The 22,728-nt window shown below is 38.9% G+C and overlaps 1 protein-coding gene across 11 annotated transcripts in view; it reads right to left on the bottom strand.

The window, feature by feature from the left end:
* Positions 1-15,783: 15,783 nt before the first annotated feature.
* ESRRG (estrogen related receptor gamma) overlaps positions 15,784-22,728 on the bottom strand; it is a 656,681-nt gene continuing 649,736 nt past the window's right edge. For 6 of the 11 annotated variants that reach the window (XM_051820569.2, XM_051820570.2, XM_051820572.2 and 3 more), the window contains exon 8: positions 15,784-19,757. In XM_051820569.2, coding sequence (XP_051676529.1) covers positions 19,513-19,757 — 245 coding nt within the window. In that variant the 3' untranslated portion in view covers positions 15,784-19,512. The remainder of the gene's footprint in view (positions 19,758-22,728) is intronic. The other 5 variants (XM_070055323.1, XM_070055322.1, XM_002717508.5 and 2 more) reach the window with 1 other exon arrangement.

Consider the following 22,728-nt stretch of genomic DNA (forward strand, 5'->3'; position numbering starts at 1 on the left):
AGCCGCGGCGCCAACCACTTATAGTATGTTTTAAAAGTCAACTCAAAATGCATTAAATAATTATATGTAAGATGAAGAACTCTGAAACTACTGGAAGAGAACATACAGGAAAATCTACATGACATTAGACTTCACAAGGATGGTTTGGATTTGAATCCCAAAGCACAGGAACAAAAGCAAAAAACAGACAAATGGGATCAGAACAAACTAAAAAGCTTTGGCACAGCCAAGCAATACATACACTGAAAACACAACCTACAAAATGAGACAAAATGTTTGTAGACCATACAAAGGCTAAGAGGTTAATATCTAAAACGTATAAGGACCCCAAACATTTCAATAGTAAAAAGGAAAAAAAAAAGCCCAATTAAAAAAAATGGGCATAGGACATGCATAGACATTTCATATTTCACAAAAGAAATGGCAAGAGGTAGATGAAAAAAATGCTCAAATTCACTATTCATCAGAGAACTGTGAATCAAAACCAAAAAGAGACATTACCTTATGCCTCTTAGAAAGGAAGAAAGGTAAGAAGCACTGGTGAGGAAATTAAGAAAACAGAACTGTTGCACACTGTTAATCAGGATGCAGATTAGCATAGCCATGACGAGAAACAGTATGGCGGTTCCTCAAAAGAAATTAAAGGCCCAAGAACCACATGATCCAACAATTCTACTACTTGGTGTATAACCAATGGAAATGAAATTAGTATGTCAAGGAGATATCTACATGTCCATATTCAATGCAGCATTATTTATTTTAGCTAAGTTATATAATCATCCTATGTGTCCATCAAAAGATGAATGGATAAAGAAAATATAGTATGTATACACAATAGAATACTATTTGGTCCTTAAACTAAGCAAATCCTGTCACTTGGAACAATATAGATGAACCTAAGTGAAATAAATAAGGCACAGAAAGACAAATACTACATTGCTTACTTAGAGGTGGAACCTACACACCCCAGTGAAGAGTGGAGGAATGATTTCCAGAGGTGGGGAGGTGGAGAGGATGAGAAGTTGGTCAAACGATACACATTTTAGTTAAATAGGAGAAATAAATTCAAAAGATTTACTCTGCAACATGGTAATTGTCATCACTAAAAATGTGTTGTATCCTACAAAATTAGATTTTAAGTGTTCATGCCACACACAAACTCCAAATAACACTCACAGTTGATGTATGTGAGGTGATACATATGATTATCAGCTTAACTTTAAAAAAAGATAGAAATTTGTTTTTATTTAAAGATGTATTTTACTTATTTGAAAGTCAGAGTTACAGAGAGAGAAAGGGAGAGAGAGTGAGAGAAAGAATCTTCCATCCACTGGTTAACTCCCCAGATGCCACAATGGTCAAGGCTGGGCCAGGCCAAAGCCAGAAGTTTCATCAGGGTCTCCCACATGAGTGCAGGGGCCCCGGGGCCATCTTCTGGTGCTTTCCCAGGAGCACCAGCAGGGAGCTGGATGGGAATTGGAGCAGCTGGGACTTGAACACCCACACAGTGTCACAGGTAGCAGCTTCACCTTTTACGACACAATGCCAAACCTCAAGATAGAAATTTTGTGTGGTGCTATACTTGCTTCAAAAATACAATTTTAAATCAACAATTTACTTCAAGGAAATGTCAGGTAGACACCATTTCTCTGACGGATTTGGTCATACGTTTACCAAAGCAATATCTGATTTCACACAAATTCCTTCAGAAGAAAACCGAAGTACTATTCCCCCAAATGCTTTTGTATTAAAAATCTGACAATTACATTATGAGCTAAGAAAATGATAAGATTTTCTAATTACAAATAGAAATGGAAAAACTCTTTAACAAAATATAGGTGAATCTTGTGGCATAGCAAGTAGAGCTGCCACTAACAACACCGTCTTACATGTGCTCCACTTCGAGTCCCGGCTGTTTCACTTTAGATCCAGCTCCCTGCTAATGGACTGGGAAGGCAGCAGAAGGTGGCCCAAGTGCTTGGGCCCCTGATACCTCCATGGGAGACTGAGATGAAGCTCCTGGCTCCTGGCTTCAGCCTGCCTTATCCCTCGCTGTTGCAGCTATTTGGGGAGTGAACCAGCATATGGAAGATCTGTCTCTCTGTCTCTCCCTCTCTGTGTAACTCTTTCAAATAAGTAAATAAATCTTTTTTTAAAAAAATGTATGGGCAAGCCAAATGCAGTAATATATAGAGAATAATGCACTATAATCAAGTGAGGTTTTTTAGAAATACAAAATTAATTTTACATTAAAATAGCTGTTATAAAAAATGTCATAAAGTAAGTTGCTGTAGTACCAGAACAAAACAGAAAAATCATTGCACATCTCAATACATGTAAGAAAAGCTACTTGGTAAAATTCAAAATCCATGCACTACAAAAATTATTATCAACCCGTAGAAAGGAAATTGTCAGGGCCGACGCTGTGACGCAGTGGGTTAAAGCCCTGGCCAGAAGTCCCAGCATCCCATATGGGCACCCGTTCTAGTCCCGGCTGCTCCACTTCCCATCCAGCTCTCTGCTATGGTTTGGGATAGCAGTAGAGGATGGCCCAACTCCTTGGGCCCCTGCACCCACGTGGGAGACCCAGAAGAAGCTCCTGGCTCCTGGCTTCGGATCCGCACAGCTCCGGCCGTTGTGGCCATTTGGGGAGTGAACCAGCAGATGAAAGACCTCTTTCTCTCTGTCTCTACCTCTCACTGTAACTCTGTCTTTCAAATAAATAAAATAAATATTTTAAAAAAAAAAAGAAAGACAATTGTCCTTAATCTGTGATGTGGTATCTATAAGAAACCCACATCAAAGTGAATGGTGAGTGCTGAATGCTTTTTCTTTAAGGTGAGGAAAGCAAGAGGCCAACTCTCACTACTTTCGTGCTACACAGCCTGGAGATCTTGCCAGTGCTCTAAGACACAGGATTTAAACACACAAAGGGTGAGAGGAAGAGAAAAAAGTAACGATGCGTGAATAAACTGCTAGTGTATATAAAAAAATCAAAAGAACCCATGGATAAATTATTAGAATTAATGGGGGAGTTTATCCAGGTTGTTGGATAGGAAATCAACAAGCAGAATTCATTTCAATTATATTTATCAGCAAAATCAGAACATGACATTTACAAAACTAGTTAAGGATATATCCCTTTTATAAGAGCAGTGAAATATTTATAATACATACCCTATGTCATAAAAACGCAAGATATTTTTAAGATGCTATTCTATAAAAGCATCCAATATTCAAGAAGACCTAAATAAAACTGAGGTATCTAATATACTCTTTTTTTTTTTTTTTTTTTTTTTTGACAGGCAGAGTGGACAGTGAGAGAGAGAGACAGAGAGAAAGGTCTTCCTTTGCCTTTGGTTCACCCTCCAATGGCCTCCGCGGCTGGCGTGCTGCGGCCGGTGCACTGCGCTGATCCGAAGGCAGGAGCCAGGTGCTTCTCCTGGTCTCCCATGGAGTGCAGGGCCCAAGCACTTGGGCCATCCTCCACTGCACTCCCGGGCCACAGCAGAGAGCTGGCCTGGAAGAGGGGCAACCGGGACAGAATCCGGCACCCCGACCTGGACTAGAACCCGGATTGCCAGCACCGCAAGGCGGAAGATTAGCCTAGTGAGCCGCAGCGCCGGCCCTCTAATATACTCTTGAATAGAAAGTCTTAATGTAATATAGACATAAATGTTCTACAACTTGCTCTATAAAATTAATGCCTTACCAATTAAAATATTAATAGGTGTATGTATGTGTGTGCTAAAGGATGAGGAGATTTTATCTTTTATGTAGAAATGTTAAAGCCAGGATATGTAGGAAAAGGCAACACTAAAAGGAAAGGCCGGTCAGGTATCCAGACTTATTGTACATACTATAGGAAGGAAGGAAGTATATGTAGGACTGGCACAAAGACTGACAAATAGATGACCAGAACAAAAGAGGGGGGCCAGAGAAAGGCTGGACATTTAGCAGCAGTGAGACTATACAACAGAGGAAGGTCAGCTTATTCAACAAAGGGTGCTTACACAACTGGATGTTCATAGAGAAAAACAAAAAGAAAGCTTAGCCTTCACATAATGTCATACTTAAAAATCAATTCCAGGTCACTTGAAAAATCTAACAAGATAAAAAAAAATCTAACAAGAAAGGTATTTTACCTTCACCTCTGAAATTTTTAGAATATTTTAAAATACTTTCATAAGCATAAATAAGGAAAGATTTTTAAAAACTGAACCAAAAGCACTAACTACACACAAAAACACTGACAACTTGGATCAAATTCAAAGTAAGTGCTTCATCAAAAGGTGCCATCAAGAAAGCAAAAATTCAAGCCACAAATTCAGAAAAGTTATTTGCTTAGAATCGAATCATGCCTAAAATAGTTTTAAAACATTTGCAAATCAGTAAGTACAGATCACCAGAAATGTGAAAGGACAATTGACTTGAACAGCAACTTCAATAAAAAAAGATATTTCAATAACAAATAATAAATAAATAATTGTGTTCAATGATAAGTCTTCAGGAAAATGAAAATGAAAAATTATTATGTAACACCACTCATAGTCATAAGAATGATTAAACTTTCTTTTTTTTTGATTCTTTAAAGAGAATTTATTGAATAAAATATTACCACTTAAGATGGAATCATCACAAAACACAAAACTGTACCTTTCAGGAGGAAAGTTAGCTTTCATATCTGTGATTGTAATGAACAACAGTACTTTTTTTAAAAATTTTCTTTTTTTAAATTTTATTTAATAAATTTAAATTTCCAAAGTACAACTTTTGAATTATAGCAGTTCCCCCCCATAACCTCCCGCCCACCCGCAACCATCCCATCTCCCACTCGTTCTTCCATCCCATTCACATCAAGATTCATTTTCAATTAACTTTATATCCAGAAGATCAATTTAGTGTATAATAAGTAAAGATTTCAACAGTTTGCAGCCACACAGAAACACAAAGTATAAAGTACTGTTTGAGTACTAGTTATACAGTTAATTCACATAGTACAACACATTAAGGACAGAGATCCTACATGGGGAGTAAGTGCACAGTGACTCCTGTTGTTCACTTAACAATTGACACTCTTATTTATGGCGTCAGTAATTACCCGAGGCTCTTGTCATGGGTTGCCAAGGCTATGGAAGCCTCTTGAGTTTGCCAACTCCAATCTTATTTAGACAAGGCCATAGTCAAAGTGGAAGTTCTCTCCTCCCTTCAGAGAAAGGTACCTCCTTCTTTGAAAGCCCGTTCTTTCCACTGGGATCTCACTCACGGAGATCTTTCATATAGGTCTTTTATTTTTTTCCAGAGTGTCTTGGCTTTCCATGCCTGAAATACTCTCATGGGCTTATTAGCTGGATCTGAAAGCCTTAAGGGCTGATTCCGAGGCCAGAGTGCTATTTAGGACATCAGCCATTCTATGAGTCTGCTGTGTATCCTGCTTCCCATGTTGGATCATTCTCTCCTTTTTAATTCTATCAGTTAGTATTAGAAGACACTAGTCCTATTTATGTAATCCCTTTTACACTTAATCCTATCTTTTTGATCAGTTATGAACTTAAACTGATCACTTTTACAAGTAAGATGGCATTGGTACATGCCACCTTGATGGGATTGAATTGGAATCCCCTGGCACATTTCTGGCTCTACCATTAGGGTTTAGTCCAAGTAAGCATGTACCTAACTGTACATCTCCTCCCTCTCTTATTCCCACTCTATATGTAACAGGGATCACTTTCCATTAAATTTAAATAACTAAGAATAATTGTGTTTTAATTGAGGAGTTAAACCAATGGTATTAAGTAGAACAGAAAAATACTAAAAGGAATAAAGTAGTAAGTTGTCCCTCAACAGTCAGGACAAGGGCTGATCAAGTCCTTGTTTCTCATAGTGTCCTTTTCACTTCAACATGTTTCCTTTTAGGTCCTTAGTGAGTTGTCACCAATCAGGGAGAACAAATGATATTTGTCCCTTTGGGACTGGCTTATTTCACTCAGCATGATATTTTCCAGATTCCTCCATTTTGTTGCAAATGACTGGGTTTCATTTTTTTATTGCTGTATAGTATTTCAAAAATGTTCAGACTTTTAGAAACTCTCCACACTGTTAGTGGAAAACTATCTTGGGCCAGTCACTTTGGAAAATGGTTTAGGATACTCTGTTTATGGAGACGCTATGACAACTGTTCAGCACACATGAACAAATGCATATACATTTAGGCCAGCTGTTATGTGCAAGCAAGTCGGTACATAGAGGCATTGTTTGTAGTAGCTGAAACTCTTACAAGCCAAACGTCCATCATGTGCCAAAAGCAACAGTTCTAGTTATCACTGCAGATAAGCTAACGGCTGCTTTTCATAATAGGGATGATTTCTCAAAAATAGTGTTGATGGAAAGAAAATAGCCACAAAATATCATTTGCTGTATATTTCAAATTATATATATATAATATATATGTATATATTATATATATAGAAGGAAGATAAACTTCTATGTTGGACAGAAGTAATAGAAAAAATGGACTATCATTTGTTTTCTGGAAGCGTCATAGATGTGAGATTTTGTAAACTTTTTATACATTTGATGATTTCATGAGTGTTAATTTACATGAATTCACTGCAGATCACCTGAGTTCTACTACACAGGTTGCTACTTTTAAAAATGGTTTAAGGGGGGTCGGCGCCATGGCTCACTTGGTTAATCCTCTGCCTGCAGCGCCGGCATCCCATATGGGTGCCGGTTTTAGTCTCAGCTGCTCCTCTTCTAGTCCAGCTCTCTGCTGTGGCCCAGGAAAGCAGTGGAGGATGCCCAAGAGCTTGGGCCCCTGTACCCGAATGGCAGACCAGGAGGAAGCACCTGGCTCCTGGCTTCATTTCAGTGCACTTCTTGGCATAGTGGCCATTTTGAGGATGAACCAATGGAAGGTAAACATTTTCTCTGTCCCTCTCTCTCACTGTCTAACTCTACCTGTTAAATAAATTTAAAAAAGAAAAATGGTTTAAGGGGACATTATTTATTATTATTATTTAGTGGAACTAAATCAAAAATTAGCTGCTAACTTGTCCACAGGAAAATTTTACTAAATTCCATAACTCGCCCACATGCAAACTATGTTCTATGAAAGTTACAAAATATAATTACAAGTCAGTAACATTTTAAAATGCATGTCTACAGGGCTGGCATTGTGGCATGGTGAGTTAAGACGATGCCTGCAACACCAGCATCCCATGTGCGTGCCCGTGAATCCTAGCTGCTCTGTCTGCAATCCAGCTCCCTGCTAAGGTGCCTGCAAAAGCAGCAGAAGATGGCCCAGGTGCTTGGGCCACTGCTACCCACATAAGGTATCTGGATGAAGCTCCTGGCTTCGGGCTTTGGCCAAGCCAGGCACTGAACCAGCAGATGGAAGATCTCTCTCTCTCCCTCTCTCTCTCTGCTTCTGCCTCTCTGTAACTCTGTTTTTCAACTAAATAATAAAAAATAAATATTTTAAAATAAAGATCCTAGAATGCAGTAGGTGATGGCTCAAGTAATTGGGTCCCTGCCAACCATGTGAGAGACCTGAACTGAATTTCCAGCTTTCAGCTTCAACCTGGTCTACCACTGGCTCTTATGGATATGTGGGGAGTAAGCCAGTAGCTACGATCTCTCTCTCTCTCTCTCTCTCTCTCTCTCTCTCTCCCCACCCAGTTCAAACAAAAATAAAATAAAAATTTAAAAGGCAAAAACAATAGTTTTAAAATCATTATCGTAATAAAAATGAATTATAACTTTTAACAGCTACCAATTTATAGAGTACCCAAGAACTGACTCAAAGAAAGCATGAGATTTTATGGAACTAATTTTTTTTTTTTTTTTTTTGACAGGCAGAGTAGACAGTGAGAGAGAGAGAAAGGTCTTCTTTTTCCGTTGGTTCACCCCCCAATGGCCGCTGTGGCCGGCGTGCTGCAGCCGGCGCAGTGTACAGGTCCAAAGCCAGGAGCCAGGTGCTTCTCCTGGTCTCCCATGCGGGTGCAGGGCCCAAGCACTTGGGCCATCCTCCACTGCCTTCCCGGGCCACAGCAGAGAGCTGGACTGGAAGAGGAGCAACCGGGACAGAATCCGGTGCTCTGACCGGGACTAGAACCGGGGTACCTGCACGGCAGGCAGAGGATTAGCCTATTGAGCCGCTGCACTGGCCAATAATTGGAGCTAATTTTTAAATGTCTGTGTTAAAGAAAAAATGTGGGACTGGTGCTGTGGCACAGTGTGTTAAAGCTGCAGCCTGCAGAGCCAGCATCCCATATGGGAGCCAGTTTGAGTCCTGGGTGCTCCACTTCTGATCGAGTTCCCTACTTATGCACCTGGGAAAACAGTGGAAGATGGCCCAAGTTCTTTGGCCCCTGCACCCACATGGGAGACCCAGAAGAAGCTCTGGCTCCTGGCTTCGGATCAGCTCAGCTCTGGCTGTTGTGGTCATTTGGGGGGTGAACCAGCAGATGGAAGACCTCTCTTTCTCTGTAACTTTGCCTTTCAAATAAATAAAATAAAACTTAAAACAAAATAAAAAATAATGAAAAAAATGTCAGAACAAATGGGGAGATATAAAGCATTCTTTGAAATTTATTTGTAAAAATGCAACTTTCTCTAATTTATACATGAAAAATTTCAATACAATTCATAGAAAGATTATTTTAAGAACTTGAAAAAATAATTTGAAAGTTATAATAAAATTTCTAAAATATTAAGAATTTGAAAAATATGACAAAATGTGTTAGCATAAGCAGATGATACATTATGAAATATTAAAGTGAACTACAAAACTATAGTAATAAAATTATATGGCATTGTGGCAGTAAGATGTAAATCATGCAAAAATAAGAATAAAGAGCCAAGAAACCGACTTCTTTGTACGTGGTAGTTAGATATGCATAGACGTGACATCATAAATTAGTGTGGAATGAACAGTTTAGAAAACAATGTTAAATCTTTGACACATTAAGAATATCCCAATCCAATTAAATAAAACCCAAATGTGAAAGCTTACTTATAAAAATAATGGAAATATAGTTGGAAGAATATATTTTAGAATCTGAAATCATAAGGGTGAAATTGATGAATTTGTCTTTCTCAGAGTCAAAAAATAGACAGTGGTCCAATAAGATGTATAATTGATAGAGTAGGAGGAGACATTTACAAAAAGTGAAACTCTCAGGAATCAGTATCCAGAATTAAAAAAAAAAAAAAAACTCGTGCAAATGAACAAGAAAATGATGGGAAACCCAACAAAAGAAAAGTGTGGACATTTCCTGGAAGGACCCTGAGCAGGCACAACAAAAGGAAAAGATGCTCAGGGAAGTTTAAGGAGAAACAATATTATGTCACTTAAAAAACTGTCAAACTAGAAAAAAATTCAGAGGAAGATAAAATTACATGCTACCAAGGGAAAAGGAAACTAAAATACAGTGCCAATAGGAGTTCAAACTAATGTAATTCTGTGTGATAATTCCTGTAGTAAAAATAAATATATAAATGGTCAGGGACCCCACAACCTTATTCCTGGACATAGATTGCAGAAAAGTAATTTCACTGATTCATAAGGGAAAATGGCCAAAGATGTTCATTGTCACAGTATTATTGTATTAGGGAATTGAAAGCAACCTTATGATTCATTGCAAGAGAAATAGATAAAATATGATACATGTGTTCAGCGGTTTACTCTGCTGTACATTTCCTCCTTACTACATGGATAAGTCATCATAGTCCAGTGTAGAGTAAAAACTAGCTCACATACATAATAATAGCACGCCATCATTTCTGCATATTAAAAGTCTTACAGACAAAAACCAATATTCTCTGTTTTTTAAGGATTCAACAGAAGATTTATGATGGACAAAAGGCTGAAAGTATCTAAGCCACCAAATTAGCTCAACCTGTGTTCTACAAATCTAGAGTAAGAAAAAATATATACTATCTACTAGTAAATTTCAGGAAATTGTAAAATGGAGGGTTAATGTTTTAAGAATTATGCTCGGGAGTTAAAAGAAGTACATTCAAATTTAGCTGTCTTGTACTAAATATAACGTCTTGGACAGTTATTTACCTTCTCTGAGCCTCATTTCCCTTGTCTGTGCATTGGAGATATTAGCAGTTAGAGTGACCAACACACAGTTACTCCCACGATGGTGTTCTGGTCAAACTTGCATGGCGCAGAGCCAAGTGAACCCTGACTCTCACCTACCTGTGTTGCCCACTCAAGAGGAGCAGTTTCAATTAAATTAACTTGGAGTCTTATCCTCTCTTGAAAGAAGTTGTAGAGTGGCAAGGATCACTATGTTCCTAAGTCTGTGTGTATGAAATACATGAAACTCACTAACTTAAATAAAATTTAAAAAGGAAAGAAACTGAAGATTGAACATATTAAATTTTAAAGTTAGGTACAAGATTTTCCTTAAATTATCTAATTGAATCCTAACAGTCCTTTGACAGTACATTCACCTGCATTCATATAAGCAGAATAGACTTTTGTAGCTATGTCACGCAAGTGTATAGTGCAGAGTTAGGGGATTTGAACTCACATGTAAAAATCTCGATGTTCCCAAACAGCATCCTGTGCAGCAGCTAAGTCCCCAGCTGGGTTGCCTGCAGCCCATATCAGAGTGCCTGTTTCAGCTGCAGGCTCCTCTGCTCCTCAACCAGCTTCCTGGGAACGCGCATCCTGGGAGGCAGCTGGTAGTTGGGTCCCTGCCACCCACGTGGGAGACATGGACTGAGTTCTGAGCTCATGGCTTTAGGCTGGTCTAGCATTGGATGTCCTGGGCATTTGGGGAGGAAACCAGTGAATGGTGGCTCGCTCGCTCGCTCTCTCTCTCTCTCTCTCTCTCTTTCTGCCTTTCAAATAAAATGATAATAAACAACAATTTTGTAAATGCTCCACGTTCTCACAGGTAACCAGTATGATGTACTGGTGCTCTGTCGTTTTCCCCAATCTACTTTACCACCATCAAATCTGATTAAGTCACAACAACTAAGTCGTAAACCACTGAATTCCCTGTGTGTGAAAACATTCCTCCTCTCTAAACATGTTTTTACTTACTACCCAGCCCAAAATTATTCTCAACTACATATTTATTTCTCTGGGAGAAGGGATATTTTTCCTATTCACATATTTAAAATATAAGCCATGCCTCTTCCTTTGATTAACAAGCATGGTAAAGTTGATACATCAGGGTTGCTCAATTTATTTTGCTCAGGCAAGGAAGACCAAGGCAAAAAGAAAAAAAAAAAAAGAGGAGATAAAGTATCTCTCAGATTATTCCAAAAGTATCTGCAACGTAATTTTTAACATGAATCTTTAGTATTTTTCATTTGCAATGATACAAAATCACATATTTCAAGGGAAAAAAGTCAGCTCTTGCATAACGACAGAACTTATTTTGGAAATTGCTCTTATGGTTTTAGTTTTCTGGGCTGTTTTCTTGTGTGTGTGTTTTAAATAGCAGACAGTTCTTCACTTCCCAACAAAACTGTGAAATCTGACTGAGCATGGCAGATTGGATTGGAGTGTGAATAGTGTGATTTAGTGCTCCTGCTAGTCTGAAATGTTTTCTGTTAGGCCCTTTTAGTCACCCCTCCCAGCAGTTTTTCTCCAAGTTCAGCCCGTTACAAAACACACAGGCCACTATTAATTTCACAGAGGAAACAGGCTCCGTCCTTCCTATCATTCCTCCCTCCCTCCCTCCCTCTCCTTCCTTCCTTTCTTCCTTCCTTTCTTCCTTCCTTCCTTCCTTCTTCCCCCCCTCTTTTTTTTGTATTTTTTTTTTGGTAAAATAAACTGTAGTTCTCATTTGAATGCACCCTACAAAATTTGTGTTGACAAAACCTTCGCTATCACAGAATCCTTTGTCAAATCTGAGGTATACAGGTTCAAGAAAATTATACAAGCAATCTCATCTACTCCAGGGCATTCTTTTCAATTCCTTTAAAAACTATCTGGGGCGGTGGGGAGTGCACATTTGACCTAGCAGTTGAAATGCCACCAGTTGGGATGCCAACATCCCATATCAATGTGCCTGGATTTGAGTCCCAGCTCTGTTCCTGATTCCAGCTTCCTGCTGATGTGCACCCTGGGAGGCAGCAGGTGATGGGTTAAGGACTCACATGGGAGGCCTGGAATGAGTTCCTGACTCCTGGCTTCCACCTGGTCCAGCTCTGATGGTCGGGGGCTTTGGGGGAGTGAATTAGCAGATGAGAGTGCTCTCTGTTTCTCTCATCTCTCTCTCTAATTCTCTGACTCTCAAATAAAACAAATACTGTTTTTTGGTAAATGTTGGGAAAGATATATCATGCTCAAAGAGCAGTTTCATTCCTGCTTTGCACTCTGTGCTGCGTCTACTACACTGCTGTTTAAAAAAATTTTGTGCACACAGAAACATGCACACATACATGCAACACACATTTGGCTTATGATCTTAAATTTAAACATACTTACTTGGAGCAATGTTTCTGTTTCATGTCCTGTGGCATGTTATGGCCATGCATTAGCACAGTGGTACATCTTTTTGTTAAGGTTGTACAATTGATGGAGCTGTTAATTATTAATCTGGCCGACATCTGTAATGAAAAAGGGAGTTCTTGCTTTTAGGCCATGGGCTCAGTACGTAAATCTCTTGTGTAGCTGCAATCATAATATTCCTGCAGCTATGGTGTCACCTATTATAATTTTTCTGCTAATAAACAAATTTGAACTAGCCAGGAATCCTAAATTTTGAGACTGGTTGTTTATCTGAAATACACTCTAGAGAAATAGTAATACAGTTCTGCTTTGAATTTAATTTAAACAGGAACAGGCAAAACAAATCTCTGTGGAGGATATTTGACAATAATAAAATATTTCTCCCAGCGGGTGAGCTGGTAGCAGTCGTATTGTTGCAATCCAAGCTCACGTTCCAGTAGGTCATTACCATCATAACAAGCCCTTGGACCAACTGGCATGGACATGCAACACTGAGCCCTGATGGGCACATTATTTCAGACCTTTAACTTCATGGAGAACAAGATAAATACTCCTGGGAAAGGACAATTATATTTTGAAATTCCTTTTTGTTGCACAATAAGACACAGTATGCAATCCATCAATTGCTGCTTGTTTCATTTTGTATTTTCTATACCACCAAGGTGCATAAGGAGCTAGATTCTGGGATTTGAAAGAGCAAGACACAGTGACTTAAATACTTTCCCCTCTATTGGATTATCGAAGCATCCATTCGGTGTGTAAACCATTGTGGATTAAAACAAAAATTAAGCATATCTCTTTTCTTCCCCCACAGATTAATCACAAATCAAATTTTGCAATAGGTAAAGTATGCGTAAAGTTTTTGCAAAAAAACAAGAATGAAATTCTCTGTTTCTATTCTTTTTTCATTTCTACTTCTCACATGAATCAACCACAAGTAAAAGAAGCCATTCCAAGAAATCAAAATTTCATTTGCTTTTCAGGAGAAAAAACACAGGTATTTTTAAACACATTTAAATTAATTTTATATGTCAGTAAAGGACCAAATTAATAGGATTTTAAAAATGATTGTGAGATATGCTGCACCCAGGTGTTTGAGCATGGGCATAACCAGGAAATGGGATTTGGGAGCAAGCTAATAAAATGTGTTCCCCCTGTGTTTGGGAAAGGAGGAGTTGGGAATGAGGAAAGTGTTAGTAGGGAGAGGGAATGTCAAAAAAAATCAAGGTGCATTTCACACCGTGAGAAAAAAGAAAAAAATAAATTGTCATGATAGTAAAACCAAAACGAAAACCCTAAACCCTAACAAAAACTCAAGAACCCATCTGTAAAAGTCCTTTACCTTAGAGGCCAAGCCCTGGCTTATTGGAGAAGAGTATAACAATTAAAGCAGCCCTTTCCCACGTGGATTTTGATTCAGCTGGACTCACCTGGAGATTCTTTCTAAACATCCCAAGGCCCAGGCCCCTTCTCCAACGATGAAACCTCAATCCCTGTGGGTGGGACTGACATCCCCCAGGTGACCCAAATAGGGGAACAAGTTTAAGAAACACTTGTTTCAAAAAATTGTCTATAAGCAACTGGTAAAATAAAAGTGATTCCTTCAAAGGAATATATAAGGAGCAGACATTCAGCCTAGTGTGTAGACACCAAGATCCCCTACTGGATAGCCTGCGTTCAACTTCTGGCTCCAGCTCTTGACTCCAGCTTCCCGCCAGCACAGAACTTGAGAGAGAGCAGTGATGGCTCAACTAATGTGGTTCCTGCCACCTCCATAGGAGACATGGATTGAGTTCCTAGCTCCTGGCTTGGCGCCTGCCTAGCCCCACCCATTGTGGGCATTTGTAGAGTGAAGCAGCAGATGGGAACTTTCTCTCTCTCAAATAAATAAATACAAATTAACAACAACAAATATATAACCCATTTGTCAGAGTTACTTGCTTATACAAGGGTACTTTTTAATGTTTATGTAAATGGAATTAAAAGATTAGTTTATTTTGGGGGCAATTTTGGAATCCATCTATAAAACATATCTTCAAAAAGTATACTAGGAAAAAGATGCTTAGATTTCAAAAGTTTTATCCCATTTTCCATGATTTGTTTTCTAGTACCATTATATACTAAGAAACACAATATGCCAAAACTGTGATTTATTTTTTTACACCCAAAGCATACATGATTAAAACATCAGTACTAGGAATATTGATCTGTAATAATTCTAAAGTACAAAAAACAGCAAGCAAGTTGAGTCTGTAAACCTCTGAGAACCTCACTGGAAAATTCTAGATGCAATATATGTCTTTGAAGGTTGGTAACTTGGATTGTTTTAATTCCGCCCCAGTACTTTGAAAATATCCAAAGTAAAATCTCTCGGAGTCAACACTGAGCGGCTGCCCCCTCTAAAGACATTAAAACAGGACAGACCCTGCTGAGCTCCCGTGAGCGAGCACATCTTAGTGATTTAGGTAATCTCATGCTCCTAAAACCAATTCAGCCTAGTGGCCTTTGTGTCATCAGCTTGCTCCTCCAGAGAGCCAGCCACCTCTGAAAGGTGAGAAATATGGTGGGCAAACACAATGACAAAACACTCTCAGGATAGGCAGAGAAGCCAGGAAAGCACATATTAGCACTTCGGTGATGGCTCCAGGAGGGTCCAGTGGAAGCTACAACTTGACCCGGAGCAGCGAGGGCTGTAACCTCTCCGAGTGTAAAAGGCCGGGGGGGCCATTTGCTGTCAGTGGTGCTGTTTAACTCTCTTGAATTCGAAGACAGCTCCCCCTCCTAATTCACAGCGATCTATAAACTCTGCTGCTGACTCCCATTCAGGAAATGTGGTCGGCAACTCACTGCTGCTGCACGGGGCCTCCGTCCTGCTGAAAAGCTCGGCGCGGGTGCATGATTTAACTGTTGAGAGAGGGAAATAATAGGTGTCTCTAGCAGGTTTTAATATGATCTTAAAATAGGGGGGAAAGTTTTCTGTTATGACATTGACATAGAAGCGATGATTTTGAGTAATGCAGGATGATGTGGAGATGCTTTAAGATTAAATAAGAGCTATATAAAGGCTTGTCAGAATGAATTCTAGGGTGCCAAGAGACATTTTGCATATTTAAGAGTATGCAAAGTGTCTCAGGGCACATTAGAATTCATTCTGACAAGCCTTTATATAGCTCTTATTTAAACTCCTACTTTATTTTTAGGAAACAGGTACTCAGAGATACTCTTTGAATGGGAGCAACAAAGGGCAGTGTTTATTGATTTGATTCTTTAGTGGGAAAAGAAGAAACACAATACGAAAGAGCAGTCAAAAGTGGAAGCTTGTTTAATATTGCTCTACCATCATCCTGAAAGGCATAATAATTTGAGTTACACATCTGAACTGATTGGAGTTACAGAATCATATCTCCTTTTTGCATTTAACAATATATACAATATAAAATAAATACATTTACACAAATGGACATTTGCTGGAGCACACAGTATGGTACACATCACAAAAATATACAATTGATTGCTTTACAGATGTGAAGCCCATCTACAGCTATAGACATGGTTTTATTATTATTATTATTTTTTTACTACTGGCTATAATGCAACTCCTGGATTATTATAAGCAGTTTAAATTTTTTTTGTCCTTTTACGATCTTTGCACATAAGACTGCCATAAAATGTTTTCCTAGGCAGGTAAACAGAGACGCTTAAATAATTAAAATACAATCACCAACACCCATTTTCTCTTCTATAAGAAAAATAGCAGTTTTAAATTTTTTATATCTTTTATGTTATCATTTAAATGCAAAATAGTGGAATAAATACAACAATCTGATCTGATTGAAACACAAGTGTAACTACAAGGAGTCACACACAATCATATTGCTTTAAATAAGAACAAACCTAAAAGAAGCAAAATAAAAATTAAAATCATATGACTAAAACATACACCTTTATAACTTCCCAAAAGTTCACATTAAGTAACTGGTCTTGCTTTAATCTTGAAAAAGTATCCTCCAGAGAGGTTTAAGATGAGCATTTAACCCTAAAGCCCGTGCAGTTCTTTTAGATCTAATTTTAGTGTTTGATTCCTATTTGTGAAATACTTATTCTTTTGTAATGCAGAGTGTTAATTAAACTGAAAACTAAAACTGTATCTCATCTCCATCTCCTGTTTTCAGCTGGCTGCCTCTTACCTCTGAAGCCCAAGTACTTTAATGTGATACAGCGAAAACAATGTATATATTGTCTATATTTTATTTATATATAGTGTAGCTGAACAGTAGCAAATTAAACCCTGCACAAACTTTCTGGAAAATAATCTTTTTTGAACACCTACATATATAAATAATCTTATAGAATCAGCACCTTTTTTTTTCCCAGGAGTTGTATTTTCTGCTGTTATTTGTAAAGGGATGTGCCAATTTCTGAACTCCTATCACAGCTATAAATTTCAAGTTATTGACCATCTGAATGAATTGCTAATGATGATTTATCTAGAATCACACTACAGTCACTTCTCTACTGAGAAACCACAATCTACAATATAGTCCCATATAGCTAATGATAGATACACAGTATTCCTAGCACTGGGATGATGAAAGATCAACCCAAGGTATTTTGTTTAAAGCACACAAAGTAGCAATAATTTTGGAAACGAGTCCGCACCAAAAAGTTTTGCAACAACACAGAGCGAGTTAATAACAACATCTGAGAGATGATTGAGTGAAAGCCATATATATACAGCATTTAAAAATTAGACTTATCTATATTCTTGAAATAGTCAAAGTTTTATTTCTAAGCTATACATTGGTATTCTATAATAAACCATTAGAGAAATTATTCCTTGTTTTGAAAATATTATGATTTTGATGTGTATCTGTTCATAATGAATACTTGTTTGGAGTTTCAATCTCTTAATTATTAATAGGAAGAACCTTATTACTGGTAAGGAATAGAATATACTACCGTAGTCTCCTGAGGAATTGTACATCCAATATTGTCTCTAATTCTACCCTGTGTCTAAAAGCACACACCACAAGAATCCAAACACCACAAGAACAAGACAACAGTCTTTGAATGCAACATAAAATTCAGAAAAGCACAGCAAACATGAAACATTGAAAAGCTGAACTACATTTCTTTTGTTTGTTAGGATTACAATTTTAATTACATCTGTGTACATAGAATAAGACTGTTCACATAGTACAGGGAGCAGCTACTAACACTGGTCCATTGGTATAGCATTGGATGGAGGTTACTGTTTATTGGTTATTCAGCGACTGTAGATTTCGGGGGCATCTAATTGATTTCTTCATTAGATTACACCTCAACAGTCTGAAACCTGACTTACTTTCATGCTGTGACAACACTGGTGGAAAAGCACATATATTGGCTTAGCTCTTGGTAAAAAACCACAGATTAATTTAAACAAACATTTCTAAATGAATAAACTCATATGGATCAGGTTTTAGAATTTGGTCAGGCGTCTGCTGTCTTTGATATTTTTTTTTTAATTCTGGCATTTGCCTTATTGCCTCTTCAATGAATACTGGCTCACAGCTCCTTCTGAGACAAGGTCTGCAACTTTGCAAATAGGCAGAATCTCACTCCTAACCACCGAGGCAGCTAGAAATAATATGGCAACTGGACCTCCCGGTAGAGAGGTGCACTTGTGATAACTCTACGGATCAGTGTTCGATGTGCAGTGCTTACAGGCGTGACTACGCCGAGTCACTGTAGGTGTAATCTAATCCTTTGTGTCAGTGAACATTTAGGTAAACTGGAGCTCATGTTAAGAAATTGATGTTTGGGACCAGACTGGCACACAACATAAATTGCATCCGTGATAATATGCACCTTCCCTTCAACTATTGCTTGAGTAAGTTAAATTCCCATATTAATAAATGGCTGAAAAGTGGTAAAGCTGGTACAAAAAAATCTCCATTTGTAAGAAGAAACGAAACATTTTTAAAAATCTTCCTTCAGGATTCATTTGTCCTTCATCATAATTGTTCATAATTGTTCAAAGCCAGCACAAAATTGCAGTATTCTTATTTCTCTTTAGTATTGCATGAATGAATAAAGCTTAAACTATTCCCTGAAAAAGTTACATAGTAGCTAAACTAACAAATACCTGGAAGACTTGAAAAACAATTAAGGAATCAAATGGCTGTAACTGATCTAGATGGAAAAGCAATGATAAGCAGCAGCCGATGCAACGTGGCTGAGGTTGTCTAATCAGAGGCTGCTCCCGTGAAGCCTAATACTGCATCAGTCAATTCGTTTGTGTTGCACTGTACTTCTAGGTGCGTTGGTTCTCTCGCTTTGATTCCTCAGTCATTGGGGACGCTATGGTTCACGCTAAGGTCACTGGCATCCATACAATGGATCTCCATCCTTTGGCAGGGCTGGCTTCCACCACTCTCTGTTAGACTTCTTCTAAAAGTTCAGCAGCAGCAGGAAGGATAGGAACAGAAAGGGAGGGAGGGGAAAGGCAGGGAAGAGAAGGGGAGAGGAGAAGTGAGGAGAGGAGAGGAAAGGAGAGGGGAGGGGAGGGGAGGGGAGGGGAGGGGAGGGGAGGGGAGGAAGGAAATATTTCTTGCAACTAGAACCATTTAAAATTTAGAAGAAAAAGGGAAAATGAGAAAAGAGGAAGAGGAGGGAGGGAGGGAGGAAGGAAGGAAAGGGGGGAGGGAGGGCAGGCGAGCAGAAAGAAGGAAGGAAGGAAATGAGGGGAAGAAGAAACCACGAATGAAGGAAGCCAAGAAACAGGGAGGGGGGAAGAAGGCAGGGAGAAAACAAACTGGAGAGGAAGAGAAATGAAAGAAAGGGAGAAAAGATGAGCGAAAAAGTAGAAATCGTCAGGAAGACGCAGGAGTCTGAAGGCTGCTTCACAGTCTTGCTGCTAAAATATCAGTGCAGTCTTGGTTGGTTTTTGATGTTGTTAACTAAACTCTACATTTCTTCGACATCACTCTTGGGTTTATTTTCCCTTTTTTCGACGTGCAGGATGGGAAGGCCCAGGAAGCTTTTAGTCAGACCTTGGCCTCCAGCATTTCCAAAAAAAGTTTGTGCATGGGGACTTTGCCTTCGAGTTTGATGTTGTAGAAGTGCTGCACGGCCTTGGTGGAGGTCTGCCTGAGCAGCGGCAGCGTCATCAGCATCTTGCCGGCTCGGCGTGGGTCTTCCATGTGCTGGCCAGCCTCGTAATCCTGCAGGGCCTCGTGCAAGACATCCTGAAGCTTCTGCACGGCTTCTACGTCTTCTATGTGCATGGAGTCTGTACAACGAAGCAGAAAACGCAAGGAATCACATTAGTCGCCATCAACCGATGCAGACGGAAGTTACAAAAGTTAAGCATTGTTCTTGAACTTCTCAAAGTTCAGAGTCTCACATTTCCAACTTCCCCCATCAGCAATTTCAAATATTAGTTTAGAAGGTGGGAATTCCTTATTATTGGAAACTTGTGCTTTCTCCTAAGACTGGCCAAGAAAAGGCTATTCTGTTAACAGATGATAATCTTGGGTCTTTTATTCATTACCTCACTCATGAATTTATTCATTCAGCTCAACAATTATGGAAGGCCATCTATTAAAAGTATTATTCTAAGTGCTGTGTGAGATAAAGTTGCTTAAAATTCTGAACTTGGAGCAGTCATTTGGTGCAGTGGTTAATGTTTCAACTGAGATCCTCACACCCCACACTGCACTGCCTAAGTTTTCTGTCTGGGCTCCACTTCTGATGAAAGTTTCCTACTAATGCGTACCCTGGGAGGCAGCATATGACGAATGAAGTACTTCTGTTCCTGTCACCCACATGCAAGACTTGGATTAAGTTCTGAACTCCTGGCTTCAGCCTGGCCCAGCCCTAACTGTTGCGAGAACTTGGGGAGTGAACCAGCAGATGGGAGACCTTTGTGTGTCTCTCTGTCTTTCAAATGAAAATCAATTAAAAATAAGTAAACTGGGGAGGACATTGTGATTAAGCCGTCACTGGGGATGCTCATATCCTATATCTGAATTCTGAGTATTCAGTCCACCTCTGCTGCTGATCCAGCTCTGGCTACAAGCACACTCCAGGAGGCAGCAGATAATGGCTCAAGGAGTTAAGTCCTTGCCACCTAAATGGCATGGACATGGCTTCTGGCTTCAACTTGATCCAGGCCAGTTCTGGCTTTGTGGAAATTGGGTAGTGAACCAGTACCCAAGTATCTCTCCATCTGTTTTTCTCTTTATCTCTCTCTTCTGGTTGCTCTGCCTTTCAAATAGGTAAAATTTAAAAATTATGTTTCTAAAAATGTTAATATATTCTAATCTTGCCTGGAAAAAGCCCATATTTTCTAAAGGGGAACAATGCTGAAGACTAAGACCTTAGGAAGTCTGTGTCAACACAGTGAATCTAGCACTAGGCCAAAACAATAAAAAAGAAAAAAAAATGCTTATCTTTCTAGGATTTTGAATGTCCTACTAACTATTCTTCAAAGCATGCATGCACAGTCAACTTCCCTGTTGCTGAAAAGCGAATGGTGTCTTGAGATTATTGAGTATTCACACATATTTCACATTTGTGAAGGCGAACCTTGCCCTTAAATGACAAATTTGAAAATTAATCCAATCAAGCAAACAAAGGGTTAAGAAGGTTGCCACAATTATTCTTGTGAGAAATGTGAGATGTGGGGAAAAAATAAAAGTTACAGCTCTAGCTCTAAAAGAGACACTTAATTATATACAAGTTTGAATCATTTAGCACGTTTTATTGATTCTGATGACAGTTTATCTGTTAATTACACATAATGGAGTCTTTGGGGGATTCTTCATGTTTAATAATTCTAGTTCTCTGAGAACGCTGAGCTCTAAGATATATGTGGTTAGCTTAATCTTTCATACAATTCAAATATATATCACATGAACAAAATGGGACACAACATAATTTAAAATCAAGTGGCTAAATATATAACGTTAAAGAAATATGGCAAAGTAGTGAAAAGATAGATGGATTTAACTAGCAACATGTGTTTTTAAACTTCTTTGTATTTTGTATGTTGTTTTTTTTCTCTTATGCTGTTATTTTCAATATTTCACCATATTGCTGGTGAGAGGATCACAGGTTGGTGTGTACATTTCTTCCAAAGAATTTTGAATAATCTGGAGTAGAGCTGCTTTGCAAGTATTTACTGCTCAAGACTCGATTTCTGTCTGGTAGAAACAAAAAATTCTCAAAAAGGAAATAGCATTGATAATGGTGCCCTGGAGTATACGGAAGGCATCCCCAAAATACATCCAGCCTTTCCCCGTGGACTATTTCCACCTATGTTTCTCTCCAGCCTGGTTCCCCTCTACATGGTCATTCACCTATTTCATGTGCACACGCACTGTCTGCAGCCACGTGCAGCTATGGAAAAACAGCCATGGAAATTACAGGCATGCTGTAATAGGCTTTTCTTTGTTTCTTTTAAATGGCACCACACAATCACTCCTTTAATTTATATATATTTATATTTATTGGGGCCAGCACTGTGGCGCAGTGGATTAAAGCCCTGGTCTGAAGCACCGGCATCCCATATGGGTGCTGGTTCAAGACCTGACTGCTCCTCTTCCGATCCAGCTCTCTGCTGTGGCCTGGGAAAGCAGTAAAAGATGGCCCAAGTCCTTGGGCCCCTGCACCCACATGGGAGACCCAGAAGAAGCTCCTGGCTCCTGGCTTCGGATTGGTGCAGCTCCAGCTGTTGCGGCCATTTGGGAAGCGAACCAGCAGGTGGAAGACCTCTCTCTCCCTATTTGCCTCTCTCTGTAACTCTTTCAAATAAATAAAATAAATCTTTAAAAAATTTATGTATGTATTATATGCATTTATATAAAAAGTATATGTATATGTGATTGTGTATACACACTTATGAGGGGTATCAAAATGGCTGAGCCTAGAAGCTAGAAACTCAATATGAATCTCCCACACAAGACTACACTACTTGAGCCATTACCTACTGTCTCCTAGGATACACATTACCAGGAAGCTGGAATCAGAAGATGGGATTTCAACCCAGACACCCCAAAATGGGATGTAGACATCACAAGTGGTAACATCTTATCCACTAGGAGTAATACCCACCCCTCTTTCTCTCTATTTCTGTACTTCAAGGCTGCCTCAGAGAAAAATGGAAGGAAAGGACACACACTAATGATGAGACTAGGTGTACAAAGGATTGCCGTAAGGACCCTGTACATAGGGAATGGAGATGAGTTGTGTGGGGAGCA

Source organism: Oryctolagus cuniculus, chromosome 13, assembly GCF_964237555.1.
Source record: "Oryctolagus cuniculus chromosome 13, mOryCun1.1, whole genome shotgun sequence".
In the NCBI taxonomy this organism is placed as follows: domain Eukaryota; kingdom Metazoa; phylum Chordata; class Mammalia; order Lagomorpha; family Leporidae; genus Oryctolagus; species Oryctolagus cuniculus.